Consider the following 16710-nt stretch of genomic DNA (forward strand, 5'->3'; position numbering starts at 1 on the left):
GAAGAGCGTTTGAGACCGAGAGCACGAGGCACTTCTCAATGCGAAGGGGCTGTGGGGACATCGAAGAGCTTACCAGCCGTTGTTGGAGTCGATACACCGGCTGTCCTCATCAAACAGGTAGAGAACATCCTCCGATCAGTCCTCAGTTGGAGCCTTTGTGTTCTTGCGCCGCAACACGCAGTTGGGCCCCCCTGTCCTCCACGCTGTCCGATGAGTGGACGTCGTCAGTGCCAGCCGATGGTCAGTGGACCATGCCCGGGCAGAACGGCAGCTTCAAAACCGCACGTCGCCGAAACATTTCACCACACAGCACGAAATGATGAGGTTTTAAAATCTTTATTCTTTGGCAGAACACTTTACATAGACGAAGGGGTTCGTTTGGCCAGGCTGGTCTCCTGTCCTTACTCTGCGTTTCTCACATTCCTGTGGCTGATTACAGGTTTTCTACAGTTCTGCATTAGCAACCAGCACCGTGAACTAAGCCTCATCACACAAGAAAACCTGCAGCAGCAACAGGGTACGTGCAGCCTTCAGAAAAACTCTGCAGGTATTTGGCTAAGGATGTGGTGGGTTTTTTTTTTTAATCTTAACAGAACAGACATATTAACAGAATATTTCTTCCTTCATTTTGCTTGTCTTCTGTTTTGGATATCAATGTTCCTTCAGCTGCAGTTGGCGCTTATGTCTTCATTTTTTTATCATCTGCGAAGGCTGGGGGGTTTGTTGATCTCAAATCACGTAAAAGTAAATACTTGATACAAGCAGTTGTAACAGGAGAGAAATTCAAGTATCACAGGTTTCAAGAAGCCCAAAAAGAAAGCAGTCATAATAGGTGGATCAAGTCCCAGAGAGTGGAGTTCGTTTTATTACTAAAAAACAAAATCCACAATCTTCAAGAAGTAGTGCATTGGCTTTTTTTTTTTTAAGTTTGTATTGGATATGTTAGAGTAGAAAATAAAATCCTGAAACAATGTCTGGAATTGAGGACAGCCGTGACATTTTCCAAGCAATGTTCTGCTGTCTAGATGTCATTAACACAAACCAGACAGAAGGCAATAAAGCAACACCCTATTCTTTGATAGTCAGTCAAACGCCTGCCATCATCACCTGCAATTTAACTGTACAGAGCCAAAGGGTGTTATTCCTCTTATTTTTATTTTTTGTTAAGCTCTTTTACATGAAAGATGCTATCTTAAAATAAAGAATACCATCGTATTCAAAATAAATTATGTGCAGACTCAAATGGACAAATGCACTACCCTGCCCCAAGAAAAGTCTTTTGATAAACTGATATTTAAATAAAACTGAGTAATCTAAAGACTGTGATCAAAACTTATCGAAACGTTCATCAGAACGTGGCAGAGTGAGTGAGTGAGTGACATTCGGCCAAACATGCTGTTTAACACCAGGCCATTAAAGGCCCCACTCTTCCCGAGTTCTGCAGCTTTACTTAGAGGGCAAATGAAAGGGTGGAAGAAAAAAAAAAACAACTCTTCCCACAGTTCTCCCAGGACTTGTGCTTCAATCGATTTCTCGGTATCTGTGGAGAGTTTAAAATCCCTGAACACGCACAGCTGTCCATTCTTACTTCAGTCTTCATCACTTTCACTTCCAGACTCGCTGAGTTGCAGGTCGTTCTCTAAAACGAAAAAAAAAACACGCGCACCGTCAGCCCGACTTGTCCACACTTCGCCACATCAGGCGACAAAGGAGGAGATCGCGGTCTCTGTGCTCGTATCTCATCAGTCTGCGGATCACAACCACTCGTTTCTTGGAGAACGGAAACCGGGGTTCTGCAGCGCAAATGGATATCCGATAAGGCCAAGAGCACAGGGATTTATGCATTCCCAATAAAACCAATGTAATCTCAGGGCAATTAAAAGTTATTTCAAAAGTATTTAATTGGTCATCACAAAAATGTCATGGGGTGGAGAAATGCCGTTAAGTCACTAGCTAGAAAAGGTGCTTTCTAGTTTTATATGAGCTGTGTAAACTGGGTGTTTCAGGCAGTGCTGGCATCCTTGTACTCACTGAGAGTGCTCATGAAGTGCCCCCTGCTCTCCTCGGGCCGGCTGCTGGGGGCCGGCGGGGCGGGCGCGCCGTGTGGGACCGGGGGCAAGGGCGCGGCCGGCCCCCGCCCCTCGTCCTCGGAGTCGCTGCTGCTGGAGCTGTCGTCGCTGCTCGAGGAGGAGCTCTTGGAGTCCGAGGAGCTGTCCCCGCTGCTCATCTGCTCCATGACCCGCGCCTCAGCCATCAGCTCTGGGCCGGCGGGCATCAGGGGGAGATCCACGTTAGTAACCAAGCAATTAGGCAAAGATGCGAGACCGGCTGGACGCACACGGCTGTCAACTTTTCGGCACGAACACGCGCAGCAGGCATCAGGTATGGCTCATTCTACACCTTGTTAGGAGTAAACATGGGCCGATAGGCGCGGGGCTCAAACACTTCGTCCATTTTGAACACTCGATTCAACGGATCAAACTGCTCTGCAAGAGCACCTGTGCTTCTGTCAACATTCAGACAACGAAAAAGGAAAGCGATCAAGAAATTGCATGTCTTGTTTTCTTTAAATGACCTAAAAGCATAGACACTCGGTGTACAGCTGTATCGGAAGTGAAGGCGGCTCCACAGGACGGGATGCTTTGCCGTCGCAGCACACCCCTCGCTCAGCCTTGCCCCCAGAAGCCCCTGTGCCCTGGGCACGCCTGGATTACCTCTCTCGATGTCATCCATGGGAGAGGCAGGCGACAGCTTGTCTTTGGGAGGGGGGCTCTTCGAGGCGGCAGGGGTCTTGCCACTGCTGCTGCTGCCGTTCCTGAGCCGGCTGGTCTGCTGCTCCAGCCGGGACTGGATCCTGCTGCTGCCCTCGGCCCTGGGAACAGGCAGGGGCACATGGGTAGAGGGTCTCGCACGAGCCCGGGAGGAGGGCAGGCAGCCAGCCAGCCGGCCTCGCTAACGAACACGCCGTTAAGTAGCTCCTTCCTGCTACAACACGCACCCCCTTGGCTACAGGAGAACGCAGGGAAGGAGCCGTACGAGAGCAGGCCGGCATGTTGGCCCGATCAGGCCTAAACCAATCTGACAACCTCATCCAGTGGCTTCGTGGCAAACGGTCAAGAAGCACTTCTTCTTTTTGTGTTCCCTCGCTGAATTATCACAATACCAAACAACACGCTTCATAGGAGCTAATTTACAGCTGCTCAAACCCTACATGCTAAGCTCGAAGAGTCCGAGAAGATGCGGGGCCCTTTAATTTCAAGATAAAACAATTGAAATAAACACATATGTTGTATTTAAGGCAACAGGCAGCACTCCAGGGGGGCTTATGTATTTTTTTATGCATGGATTAATTTATCTTTCTCTGCTTCAATGTAGGCGATTACTACTCTGTCTCCATTACAATAACAGCTTATTTGTATGCGTTTTTATTCTTCTGTTACAGAACACTGACGCAGGCTGACTGGATGCTTACACTTTGAATGTGTAAAACCTTGCTTCACAAACTCTAAACGCATCTCGCCGATACTGCAACTTGATGTGGGCAGAAGTGCAAGATCTCCGCTGTAGGTGCTTTGTTTTTGGTGGTTCTTTGCCCATCAGCAGGTATGCAGGACTGACCCAGCAGGTGCAGGAAAAGGTTTTAACAGCCACAATCAGGATCACTACAACCCCACAGGACTCAGATGTTTGGGCACCAGTCCCATTGCACACAGTCCCCCCGGCCCTCACCTAGTTTTTTTGACGGCTATGTTGCTGCTCAGCTTCTCCAGGCGATATTCTCCAGTGTCGTGGTTCATAATGAGGATGCATTCTTTCATATAGGGCCTCTTCGAACCTTTGAATACTGTCACAGGGGCCGTTGACCCCTAAGAAGAAAAGGAATGAGGAATAAAGAGGGGATAAGGAATCTGCAGGAGGGTGGCATTGCGAACAGAAAAGAAAAAGACTTCCACAGAGGCAGTGAATTACAGAAAGGCGTGAGCAGAGCTGCTTTGTTTCTCCTATTTAATGCCGTTCAATGCACAAGAGCTGCTGGCGTTCCCTCCTGTCGAGACCTTGACTTAATTGAAGCTAACACACAGATGTCGCCATGCAGAACGGGCGGTGAAACCCCATAACGAGGGACTGGGGCTGCAGGTTACCGCGGTACGTGACTCGCTGGCCGAAGGCGACCGACAGGCGGCACTATTGGCGCATCGGATGTTAGTGAAATGATGGCTTCATTTAATCTCTCTACTGTGCACGTTTAAATCCGCTTAATACAGAATGTTAATATAGAATTTTACAACTAAAGGGAAATTTTGGTAGCTGAAAATAAAATAACAGAGCATAATGTCTCTGAACATCATAAAGGATATTAATTTAAGAATATAAATATATTAACCATACCATACGTGTTCACAACAAGCCACGGAATAATAATAATAAAATAATAATAATAATCATATTTTTATATATATCAAACTGAGTCTTTTTTTGTAAATAAAAACAATACTAATTAAATACTTTACATGATTTAAAACACAGCTTAAAATTTATAAACGTCTAAACGGTATACAACTTAATTCTATAACTGGAAATAGACTGTCCCTCAGCATTGACCGGGACTCCAGACCAGGCGTTTTCTGGCGACAGCACAAAGGCTCCACTCGCCACGTTAAACTTTCAGTGCTCCACCTGGCGGTTTTATAAAGTAGTGCAGTCCACAATAGATGTAAAAATAGCAATCGGGGTGCGCTGCGGCGCGTTAGGGCATGTGCACTGCAAAACGATGCAGTATCCAGCACGCTTTCTCAAAGGCTGGATCTGTAATGGAGCTAACAGCTCTATCCGACTGAAAGGCTACTAACCTTAACTTACTGCTGAAACAATGTTTAGGAACCGAAAGTAATCGTTCACACATTAATCCTACGAATAGGGTGACTTGAGGTTTCGACCCCCGGCCCAGGGAGGGTGACGCCACCTTACAGAAATGTGCAACACTGTTGGAAATAGGAGGGGGTTATTTCACGACAAAGGGGGATTTCTAAAGTTTAAAGGAGCCTTTCTGAAATATCAGTTTTGCAACAACAAAAAGGTGTCGGACAGTATTTTGCCGTGCTCTTACCTCAATGTTTGGCAGAGTTATCGTCACCTGCTCGCCCTTGCCCACCTCGAGCTCGCCTTGGCAGGTCGTGTCGATGGAAGCGGGTTTAAAGTCATCTGGGGACAGTGAACACGGTTTAATCGCACCTTCAACCCGAACCGGCGGATTTATCTCGCCACCGAGCAACAAGGCACGCAGCGCTGCGCCAGCAGAGGGCGCCACCGCGCACACGACGAGGATTGAAAGGAGAAAAGACGGACTAAACGTTTGCCAAGCAGATCCGTTTCAACAATGGCCAAATGCCGGGAGCTACAATGTGTTACTGGAAATCTTGAAGCAAAAAAGAAAAAGCTAACGTTCCTCCCAACCTTTACAAAAATGACACAATCCGGTAATAGACGGATAGGAATCATATTTTGGATTGTTTACAGTCAAGCCCTAATTTGCTACTTCCAGCTGTTTAAACAAAACTTGTACCAGTGTTCGTGATACATAAAAACCACGAGAACACCATAAACGCATGGGCTAACCACGTCACCAAAACGGGGAAACTCGTTTATTGCCGTTTTAAAGAGTCCTCTTGTCATTATTGTCCGAACATTAATATCGAAATTAAATAGTTACCACTTACATCGCACAGTATGGAATGCGCATTTGGGTTGTTTTTCAAATGTTTCGCCTAATTTCAGAACATGCTCTTTGTTATCAAAGGCAGAGTAAGCTGCTCCATTCATTCTAACGAAACTTTTCTACCATATGTTCCAAACTCGCTTCACATCCATCCGATACCTTCTATGGCAGGAAAAAACCACCTCAAGACCCTTCGGCCCCGAAGCCCGCCTTTTCTTGTCTGTCATTGGTCAATTATCTCCAGCTCTCGAGCATTCAGTTCGTCCCTGCGCTGCGGTTCGCCAGCCGACCGATCAATCAAAGCAGCGCAATGTTTAACCGGAAGTAGGCGCCCTCCCTCGTCACGTGACGTGGGTTGTGCCTTCACGGCGAAGTGAAAACGTGACTTTTTTCCCCCCTTATTTCCGCTTCGAAAGGTGTGTGTGTGCGTGTATGAGAGGCTTTTTTCGACATGTTGGTAGAGAGATCGGTTTCGATGTGAAGTTAATTTTAGGCTTGAAAACCCCGGTTCAGATTTCACACCTGTTTGTTGCGGTATAAAGATACTGCGACAAAATACATATATTGGTCAATGACACTGATAAGCGTTCCCAGCTAGCCTTAGTGAGGTATTAACCCACAAAGGAGTCTGTACTGACGGAGTAATTTTTCATCTTACTTAAAGCCTTCCGTTATTCTAATTATCCGAAGCTAAAACTCATAAATGGGTGTATTTTCATCACTGCGTGGCAAAACACGTGTATACACTTCAACCCCCACTGCCTTCCCTACATCCTTTGCGCCTAAAAGAGGCGGAGTCGCGTCGCAGTCTGATGACGCACAGTTGCTTTAGAAACGAGAAACGCTTGTTTGCGGACAGGGGTTTGAAAAGGTGCGTTCACTCTGACAAAAAAGCGTGTTTCTTACCTGTTCTGCGGATGATTAAATTTCAACATTAAAAAGGTATATTCAGTGTCGTAATTTAATGTGTTTTGAAGACCAGATTTCAAAGGCTTGTTTTCAGAGATACTGTTTCTACATATTACATAATAAACTCGCTCTCTCAGGACAGCTTTACTGTTGCAATATTGCATAACAGTGTTTACTATCGGTATTCCAGATATAAACAAATGTCCTAATTTCCATAAACTATGTTCTAGAAATGTCTCAACTATATTACAATTATGATACAACAACCGCTAATGATCATCCTCCGTTCCTTCGCCAACTCTGAAACTTCAAACCGTCCAGCGTTTGCTGATAAAAATGATCCTAATAAATGAATTGAACGTGTGTAGTACATTTGTACAGTTACAATAGTTAGTACAATAGTTTGTTATTGTTGTAAGATTGTAGTGTTTCTACGGGAATATTTATAACCTCTGAACGCCCAGGCGCCTTGTAAAATCCCTACTGCTTCTGCTCGTTTATTCCTCTAAAAACAATAAATTGTTCATATTATCCGTGTTCTTATTTCAACATGTAAAGTCGAGGCAATATCATCACACTAAAAGAAATGTTAAGTAACATTTTTTTCTTTTAAGAATTAGGCTCTGCATAGACATTCAGCGCTCACTTTATGTGATGACGGAATGGCGCATTGTGATTTATAAACATTGAATGACTGAATCATATGTTTGTTTATTTTCTAGGTCATCTAAAGGGAGGGCATCATTATGAGCCCATCGGAGAGCAAGCAAGATGACATTGACTCTAAAATACTGTCTTTAGCTGCTGAGATTGCAGACAGTCCAGATCAAAATGTGCCTGTCCTTCTGTTGAATTTAAAAGGTAAAATGTAAAGCTGTCTTGTTTTGTTTTATACAGTACATGCCCGCATCAGTGTGCTGTTCTATGCCTTTAAATGCAATTTTAATGCATTATCATCCTTTTCTATTATGGTTTCATAAATTATTTTTCTTTCCTGTTTTGTTTTTAGAAATTCTGGGGCAAGAATCTCTTGGAAGGAATGAACTGAAGAAACTGAAAGAAGACATCTACTCCTGTGGCCTCACAGAATATTGTAATGTAGTTCTGAAGAAAGATTTCTCCAAAATTCAGGGTGGCTGGTCAGCTGCTGCACAGTTAGCCGATATTCTAAGGTAAACAACTGTTCTTTCCCTTTACAAATAAAGAGTTGTGTAGTTCATGTGTTTAGCGTATGTTGCATGTACATGGTTGAATTTACTGTGCATCTCTTTGGTCTAGAGTCAGCCAGCTAGTGAGATAAGATGAGAAAATCTATTGTTGCACTTCACTGTGGGTTTCTTAATAAAAACAAATGTATACGAAAGACAGAGATGTCTTTCATTCATACTCATCAATATTTGTGTATATCAGAAACCAGGCAGATTTCAAAATATTTTTGCATCTGCTCAGATTAGAGGTACTCTGTACATGTGCCTGCTCCTTTGTGAATACCATAATACCTGAGTTCTTGAAGTACAATAAGTGCTGATCAGAGCAGCCATTTCTTTTGCAGAGGAATATTTGACTCTCACAGTTTTTATGATCAGTTCAGAGTGGGCTAATTCATTGTCATTTAAAAAGAAAAAACTTTTAAAAAGCAGGAAGGAGGCCTTTTTTTGGTGAAGCCGATACCCCGGTCTCTATCAGGAAATAGCTGGATAAGAACCTGGGACCAATTAGCTACTCATTCCCAAATGGACTTGATTTTCCAAATGGGCTTCTCTTGTTTGTGACCTTCCTTCTATTCTTATTGTGGTGCCTTTGCTTTCAGTAAATCTTGTGTGGACATAGATCCTGAGGAAGAAAAGGAGAAATTTCATAATGAAGTTCTCCCAAAGGCAGCTGACAATCTGTTGAATTTGGCAAGGCGCATACAGAAACGATATGAAAGAGCTGTCAAGGTATCCCTTTTTATCACATTTACTTGGTTTGAATACGGAGATGGTGTTTTCAAAATAAATAATTAACGAATGCAAATTATTCAAATGAAAACTGAATTAGTCTGTCTTGTTATTATTAGAGGGATTCCTATTGAAAGTGGATGTTTTTAGTTTTAATAGGCAGCATACATTTCAAAGGGTCTCGGGTGCAGAACAACAGGATATATGAAAAGGTAGCTTTGTCATAGTTCAGAGTATGCCTGACTGGTGGGTGCTCTGCTGCTCTGAATAATTATTTTACATTTGCCATTTAGCCTTGGCCAGTGTTTGAGATATATTTCTAAATGACTACAGTGCAATAATATATTTAATATTAATGTCCAACTAATATCCTTGCTAGTATAATAGATGAACAAAAACAATTAAGATAATATCCTGAAGAATTTCTGGGGGAGGAGGAATCAAGAGTGTAAAAAGTTGTTTCTGTCTGTAGGATTTAGGGTTGTGCCCTCTCCAGGATTCAGTTAATCATGTTCTTAATAATTAAAATTGAGCTTCCAACGGACTCAGAAACTCTTTAAATACATTTGTTCTTAGGACATTTAATTTTAAGTTCTTCTTTTGTTATATTGTGTTTTTCTAGTTCATAAGGACTAAAAAACAAGCTTGAGCTATGTTTGTGAATTACACATACGATTTTCTTAACACTTTATTCTTGTTTCCAACAGGATGAAGAAAAAGCAGAATTGTATAATAATTTTCACATAGTGACAAACTCTGTTTGTTGGCTATGCAGTGGGCACATTGATGTAGCTAAGCAAAGTAAGTGGGAGGCAAATGTTTTTACTTACACAGTTATCTGAGGATTTGCATAATTGCAAAAATTCAAAATTTACGTTATACTGTGATTTTTGTTTGTCTGACTTGCAAGAGAGATTTTTTATCCATAAAAGATTTGCAAACTCCATTATGATTTCTGTATGTAAAGTAGTGATTTTTATCAAAAGTGTAACAATTGTATTTTTCCTTGAAGATTAATTAAGACGTTTCTACTTTAATATTTAACCAGCTCTCCAATCTGAAGATTTTCATCAGTTACTACTTACTGATGATGTTAAAACCAGAGCTACCATGATGTCAGTTCTGGAAAATCTTGTCAGAGTAAACAGGTGGGGATACAGTGAAAAACGTCTGCGTGTTTTTCTGTATTTATATTTTGTAGTCAGGGTAGATTAAAGAAAACAAAATATATTTCTTGAATGATATAATCAATGCAGTATCTCAAAACAAGTTTATTTGTTTAACGTGATATAGTAACAATTCTTTTAAAGCCCTTGAAGAAAGAGTTAGTGTGACAATCCAGGACCTATAATTTGTAGATTTATTTTTTACCTATTACTGAAATTTCACTTTTCCTTTCTCACTCATTCTCACTGCGAACCCAGCAGACTCAGTCTAGCCTAGTATAATTTACCCCAAAGGCTAGAAAAAAACATCTTTAAATCTACCCTGCGCTTGTCTTATAAATATAGTGTTGATCCTTGCTTTAGTTTCATGTAGACACTCATTGGATCAAAATGAGACGAAAGACACAAATTGTAGCTTGCAGTTCAGATTTGACATATTTTTGTTATTGTTTTCTGTTAGTGCTGTTTTAACAAAGACTGATGAGAAGGCTATTCGTAAAATTTTGGATGAGCTTGTTTACAATCTCTTGGAAGAGACCAACCCTGTGATTGGCAGTTTGGCAACAAAAGCATTACTGCTAATGACAAGAAGACACCCGCCCATTGTAAAAATTATCTGCACTCATTACAAAGGTAAGTCCACTGGAAAAAGTTATTAAATACAGAACTTTTAAATGACCATAAAGTGTAAACACATTAATGGCTTTAATTGTGTTGCTAGGATTAATATATTCTTAAAATGAAGTTCAATAAAGTTGTGACATTAAGTAAATGTTACTTTTTGCCCATTGAATTATAATTTGCAATAAATGTCTTGATCCAATCAGCCTTACAAATTCAATTGAGCAAGAAATGGACTGGAAAAGGTTTTGGAAGAGAACTCCATCAGCTTCTGGACCTGCTTTATGCTGGATCCTACCAGCAAGGTGAAATGCAGGTATGCTTACTTCCCAAATCCTTGTAAATCATTTTGGATTAAGTAAATATCAGCGTTATGGGTTAACTACCTTTATCCCGATGCAGTGTTTCTCAGTCCTTGTTGTACCAGAGACCAGCTCCCCAAAGTTCTCCTCATTTTAGGACTGCTTAGCCTAAAATCAAAATACTCTTGTCATCACCCATTATAACTGTGCCTCCCTGGCCCTGTCTGTAAAATCATATTGAAACACATGATCAAGTGTATGCTAATCTATTGCTTCATAATTGGGATTTTTAAATTAGATCTGAAAGTTGGTACTAATAATCCATGATTTATGCAGTGTTTTCTAGCATGGACTTGGTTTGGTTTTGTTATTCAATATGTGACTGTGAATTGGTATTGCTCTGAAGTTAGAATTGTTCATTGGGAACAAATAACAATGTGATTCATACTGTCTTCTTTATTAGAGATTACACAGAGCAGCATGCTTAATCCAAGCAGCATGGAGAGCCTATCAGACCAGAAAAAGACTCAAGAAACTTCCCAAAGCAATTACTAGAATTCAGAAAAGCTTCAGGTAAAATGCAATTGAAGAAATCGACCAAACTGTATAAAATGTGAATCTATTGGCGAAGGTGACCCAGCTCAAGAAATATATGTGTATTTTTATAAGCTACAGAGAGAGATTTTATGCCTTTTTCTATTTTTGTTTTTCGTGATTTTCTTTTTAGAAGAGATTATAACAATAATATCTATTGACATTCTGTGCAGTAAAGTGAATTGCAAGTTCAGAAATTGGTTAAAGCAAGGGTTTGTAACTGTGGTCCTGGAGAGCCCCAGTTAAGTTGGTCACATGTTTTTAAAGATACCTATAAGGTATTGATGAATTTATCAATTAGTCTGTTAAATTAAGAGAATTCTGGTTTCTGTGGGCAGAAGAGTAATTCGTTTTCAGTCCTAAATTATAACTAAATTACTTAACAAACTACTTTATTTTAAGTGATCACAATGGATTTGTTCCATATATATCAAAATTGATTTAATGGTAACCTACAAAGCCTTGGTTTGGGGCTGGGCCAGAGTTGGAGATCCCTGGACTAGAGCATTACATTTAAATGGCACAAAGGGGACATTAGTGTTTGAAAGTTGGTTTTGTCTTAATTTTTGAGTGCTCTTTATTTAGTCATTATTAAATTACACTGCTTTTTCATTTGGTATGTAATGGAGTTTTTCCCCATATTTATACTGTGTACACACATACTGCTGTGCAAAAGTCTAAGTTATTTGCCATTGTTCCGATCTTCTCTTTTTTGAAGTTGTTCCTTCCTTTAAGCAGAAGCACAGTTCTGATGAGCTACTAACATTTTAGCCATTTTGTTTTAAGAAGGGACTCAGTCCTGATAGATCTGTATTTTGCAGCACAGATCGCCACTTCATGTTAGCTACTCAGAATTTACCATAAGATGCTGTTATTCATTTTTTGTTGATTTAGATAAATTTGAATTAAAGACTGCTAAATTGCGAACTAGATTTCTTCTCAGCCACACTCAGCTGGTAAATTAATAACAGTCAAATTTCTTATAATAATAGAAAAGAGAGACTTTGAGTAAATTGTTGATCATGACATGCATATGTTTTAACTTCTGAGTGTGTATACGCTGTCTTAAGACATCTGCACAACAGTGTATACATTTCTGTTTTATATTCTGTTTTAGTATGTGTTACTCAGACGGTATAAAAACATGTTTCAGGGAAAGAAAGGCGAAGGAGCGTCTGCTTTCTCAGAGGCTCAAGGAGGAGGAAGAGCTCAGGAACCATGTGCAGCTCCAGAGACAAAGAGCTCTTCGTGAATTCCGACAGCGGCAACTTGACCTGCTAGAAATAGTACCTGCAAGTGAGAAACTGATTGTCATACAGTTTCTATGTTTTGCAATTAATATTTGATCATATTTGAGTATCTTTTGTAAGATATCATGTGTATAGGGCGAAAAAAGAATAATCTCTGAATGTGAGAATAAATGTAGGATAAGATGTGCTCCAAACCTGACATTTTGTTTTGACAAAAATATATTTGTATAAGCAAACGTGTGAATATCATTGCAGTTCTTTAAGTTAATCAGCACTGAAATGGTCAAGGCAGCATGGAAGAAAATAAACAACACCGTGAGACTCCTAATGTTACAATAAAAAAAAAAGCTTATTATAAAATGTTATTAAAATGGGTTATGAAAATAAATTCACATAACACGCATATTAAAGAAGAAAAAACACATTTTTCACATCCTTTAACCAGTGTTTGGTTACAGGTTGTGCAAACCATCAGTGAAGTACTGACTGCTCTGATAATTTCCTGCAGGTCTTGTAGATGTGTATTTAAGGGAACAAGAACAGAAGGCTGCCATCCTGATTCAGAAACTGTGGCGAGGACACAGTGAGAGAAGGAAATTTCATGACCAGAAGCGGGCCCTGAAAGAGTTTAAGGCAGCAGTAACTTTGCAAAGAGCAGTAAGTCATTATACTTGCTAATATGTTTTCAGCTATCATGCTTTAGAAGTTTAATTTATGGGCAAGCTATTCCAGAAACATTTTTTTGTGATTAAAAAAAAGAACAATCTAAAAGACATTTGAAAACTGATATGAACGGGAGTTGATTTCACCAGGAATTAATTGTACTCACTTTGGTCTTCGAAAATTGTTTACTCATTAATATTTTGTAGACTACTTTCAATGCATTAGAAGTTCTGTTTCTTGCTTAACATTTGTAGGCTCTGCGTTTCTTGCAAAGACGAAGGAATGAAAGACACATCTTGTCTCCTTGGAGAGGTCCCAAGGGCTTGACAGATGAAAGGAGGACAGAATTAAAGAAAGAGGTGGAAGACTATATTGCTCTTCACCCAGTGAGTTGAATAACATGGTATTTTACCTTCATCCTGTTATTGGTGTGGAATGTAACTGATGCATTCCTGTGTTCACTATAGGTGTATTATTTTTTTTCTCAATCTTGGTAGAAAAATACATTATACATTCAACTGGTGGGAATGCATTATGATTCTTAAACATTTGAAAGAGGAATTTTTGAGCGAGCAGCTTGGTATCTTCTATATTTTTGGCAGAGTTCTTCAAACACGTTTTTACCACTGCCACCTTTCCACACATTCAGTAAAACTAAAGACTGGTGTCTGCCACTGGCTAGTTCAAAAAGCCTTGAAATGCAGTTTCAATAAACTCAAAACACTGAGTGAAGTGAAGTAGGCCTACCGGTTTACAGAACTGTGTGTGCTGCTGTTTCTAGTGTTCTTCAGTGTCAATGGAGAGCTGTAAGGAACTCCATCAAAAGACCCAGGAAATGCTAAGACAGCATGTAATGAAGAGACACCCACACAGAAAAGCCAACCAGCGCAGGGAGGCTCTCCTGGCACAGATTAACACTGATGTTGAACTTCTGATGAGTAAGTGAACTTCCTTTCACAGGCATTGTTAACACAGATTTTATACCATTACGTTTTGGAATTTGAACGGCATGTGATTTGATTTAAACGTTGGTGTGTGTAGCAATAGTTAAATATTAGTCCAGAGTAAAAGCAATTTACAGAACCAAAATAATACTTCCAGACATCAGGGAATATTGTGAAGTTAATGTGACTTTTTTTGTTCTTCTGAGAACTGGTTGCATGGTTGTGAAAAAGGAAAAAGTTAAATAAGTATTCAGCAAAAACAAGGTAGCAAACAAAACACATGAGCTAATATTTACAGACTATGTACTGTATAGCTCAATTGCATTTTGAGCCCATCCAGTCTTTTTTAAACATATTTAAGTACTGAAGAATGTAATCAGCATGGTAGTATTGTGTTCATAGCAGCCATCCTCCTGAGTGAAGAAATAACAGTGTTTATGTGTCTTTTTGTATACATAGATTCTCCACGTTTGCAAGAAGTTACAGAAGCAGACATTGATGCATTCACAAGCAGATCAGGCCCTGTAGCTGCCCGGGCCAAAGAGTGCCACCACACCATGCTTCAGTTCAATCGCTGGCCGTGGTGGAAGAAACTAGGAGATGAATTCTTGGATCCTGAAAAAATTCCTAAAGAGGATATTAATACTGAATTTGAGACACTTTATTTGGGAGGAAGCTGATTATCACCTCAAATGGTTTATTTTCCTATTTCTTATTTAAAGATCGATTCCAGAATCAATTCAATTCATTTATATAGTGCTTGTGGCAATCTAACCAAATCTGAAAAAAAGTTCAGGAAATGCAATAGCAAAGCATTGGAACTATAACTTGAAGGCACAGGTGGGTTGCCATCTCATTTTTATTGTACTTTAGACACTTTGCTGAATAAACTGCAAGGCTCATTTAGAGATTTGTTGATGTAAAATAATAAATTGGTTTATTGTGTCAAGGTTTGGAGTACTTTGTACAGCTGGTCGTCCTTGGTGCATTCTCTTCATGATTTTGTATTTAAAAATATCCCTTTGTTTTAAAAGTAGTTGTTAAGTTGTCATGTTGGTGCCCCTCTACTCTAAGGAAACTTAAATAGTTCAGCAGTTGTAAAAATACAACTCATTTCCCTGAGTTCAGTCTGGGTCCTTTCAGTGCCCAATACCTGCTTTCTCTCAGACTGTTGGTCGATTTGAGCACGATGGACTGAAGGGCCACCTCTTGTTTATGACCTTTCTTTTGTTTCGGTTCATCAGGGTAAAGATGGATTGTCAGCTGTGACTCGTGCTATCGTCCCCTGTCACTTCTCCCCTCCTGCTATGTGCTTCCCACACTACTTTTCTGCCATGTGCTATCTTTTGTAAAGAATACTCCATGATTCTCTGAGCTGCTGGTCATCTTCTGGTTCGGTCATCTAACCGATTATAACCCATTATATTGTACTGATCTCACACTGTACTACTGAGCTGTGCACACTGCTCAATATCCCTTGTTATTTAGATGTTTCAGCTATACTGGTGCCTGGGGTGGGAGAAGTCCCTTCCTAAGACAAGACAAGACAAGAACTAATTAATTTTAAGACTCCTGGTGCACAACAATATTATTTCATAATTTAATCAATTATTGTTCTGTGTTATTGTCCATTATTTTTAAGATGTAAGACTAAATAAACATACTGTACTGAGGAGATCTTTGATTCGAGTGTGATGCATGTTTGTATCTTTAAGAAGTTAGATTTTGTTTTCAGTATGTATATTTTTAGAACTTTACACATTAGGCTCGTCTTGGGCTTACAGTGCACACATGAATGAAGTGTGCTTTAATACCTGAAAAACGCCAGTGTCAAAATCAATACATGATCTCTGATTCACCTGTTATATAAACGTTGAGTTAATAACAAAGAATGCATTTAAAAAAGACATAACATTTCAGAACACACAAGATGTTTCCTAAAGAGTACTGTACTTTTGGCATACAGCAACCGGACCAGCAGTCTGAATTATTAGACACAAATTCACTTTCCCTGGTGTAGAAGGAAAGTAGCAGTTGAAGCATGCATTAAACATGGGGAAAAAGGGTCCTTTTAAATTATCCAGTATGAAAAGGGCCCAAAACTTCAAGGAAACTGGGGAAATGCTTCTGTATGGAATGACTAGTTGCTTTCACTGTCCCTAAAATGTGTCCTGGACTCAAATCATATCTGAATGTAAATTTATAGGCCTGTATCTTCATTTACAGGAGCCTAAAGAAAGAATGTGAAATATCTTGATACTGATACAGTGAAGCTGGCTTTGTTCAGTTGACATTAAGTATGTTTTTATCTCTTAGCAACTTTTTCAAGTACAGTATAATGTCACTGAACAACAAAGGAAAGAGTCGTCTGCTCAGTAAGCTAATAGTCTAACTGCAGGTCAGGTTGTACAGGATACCCATGGACTCTCGGCTTCTGTTTCAGGTTGTGTAACAGAATCTAAAACTTGGTTATATTGTGCGTGGCGAATGTACTGCTTCATCCTTCAATATGCACATTCACCTTTAGCAATATTTTAAAATTCACAACCCTCTGAAGTGCAGTAAATGTTTAATTCTTGCTTATCTAATTGCAGCACTGCTCTGA

At 40.0% G+C, this 16710-nt stretch overlaps 2 protein-coding genes across 6 annotated transcripts; one reads left to right on the plus strand and one right to left on the minus strand.

The window, feature by feature from the left end:
• Positions 1-320: 320 nt before the first annotated feature.
• Positions 321-5920, minus strand: eaf2 (ELL associated factor 2). The gene is made up of 6 exons (XM_088606130.1): positions 5718-5920; positions 5108-5202; positions 3730-3866; positions 2715-2872; positions 2032-2259; positions 321-1639 (listed from the first exon to the last, which is right to left on the minus strand). Exons 1-6 carry the CDS (start codon positions 5818-5820, stop codon positions 1590-1592), a joined length of 771 nt encoding a protein of 256 aa, XP_088462256.1. The 5' UTR covers positions 5821-5920; the 3' UTR covers positions 321-1589.
• Positions 5921-5974: 54 nt separating this feature from the next.
• iqcb1 (IQ motif containing B1) lies at positions 5975-15783 on the plus strand. 5 transcript variants are annotated; one of them, XR_015926354.1, is made up of 16 exons: positions 5975-6658; positions 7184-7213; positions 7347-7486; positions 7635-7797; positions 8436-8565; positions 9273-9366; positions 9614-9713; positions 10192-10364; positions 10559-10668; positions 11118-11227; positions 12402-12544; positions 13007-13155; positions 13416-13547; positions 13943-14099; positions 14565-14945; positions 15350-15783. XR_015926354.1 is itself a non-coding variant. In XM_088606125.1 (15 exons), the coding sequence occupies exons 3-15, from the start codon at positions 7372-7374 to the stop codon at positions 14783-14785; spliced, it is 1797 nt and encodes a 598-aa protein (XP_088462251.1). In that variant the 5' UTR covers positions 5975-6658; positions 7184-7213; positions 7347-7371; the 3' UTR covers positions 14786-15054. The 5 variants fall into 5 exon arrangements, 4 of the variants coding, with proteins under 4 accessions (XP_088462251.1, XP_088462254.1, XP_088462252.1 ...); XM_088606125.1 differs by lacking the exon at positions 15350-15783 and having other exon boundaries at positions 14565-15054; XM_088606128.1 differs by lacking the exon at positions 15350-15783 and having other exon boundaries at positions 5975-6587; positions 14565-15054.
• Positions 15784-16710: the final 927 nt, after the last annotated feature.

The sequence above is a fragment of the Lepisosteus platostomus genome, chromosome 14 (assembly GCF_059453375.1).
Source record: "Lepisosteus platostomus isolate fLepPlt1 chromosome 14, fLepPlt1.hap1, whole genome shotgun sequence".
In the NCBI taxonomy this organism is placed as follows: domain Eukaryota; kingdom Metazoa; phylum Chordata; class Actinopteri; order Semionotiformes; family Lepisosteidae; genus Lepisosteus; species Lepisosteus platostomus.

Bases quoted from the DNA above. Each gene is read 5' to 3' on its own strand.
- eaf2 (XM_088606130.1), bottom strand. From the start codon at position 5,820: ATGAATGGAGCAGCTTACTCTGCCTTTGATAACAAAGAGCATGTTCTG. The intron at 2,873-3,729 runs GTGAGGGCCGGG...GCCTGTTCCCAG, and splicing joins ATAGCCGTCAAAAAAACTAG to GGCCGAGGGCAGCAGCAGGA. The intron at 1,640-2,031 runs GTGAGTACAAGG...TTTTCGTTTTAG, and splicing joins GCACTTCATGAGCACTCTCA to AGAACGACCTGCAACTCAGC.
- iqcb1 (XM_088606125.1), top strand. From the start codon at position 7,372: ATGAGCCCATCGGAGAGCAAGCAAGATGACATTGACTCTAAAATACTG. The intron at 7,798-8,435 runs GTAAACAACTGT...CTTTGCTTTCAG, and splicing joins CAGTTAGCCGATATTCTAAG to TAAATCTTGTGTGGACATAG. The intron at 9,367-9,613 runs GTAAGTGGGAGG...ATATTTAACCAG, and splicing joins CATTGATGTAGCTAAGCAAA to CTCTCCAATCTGAAGATTTT.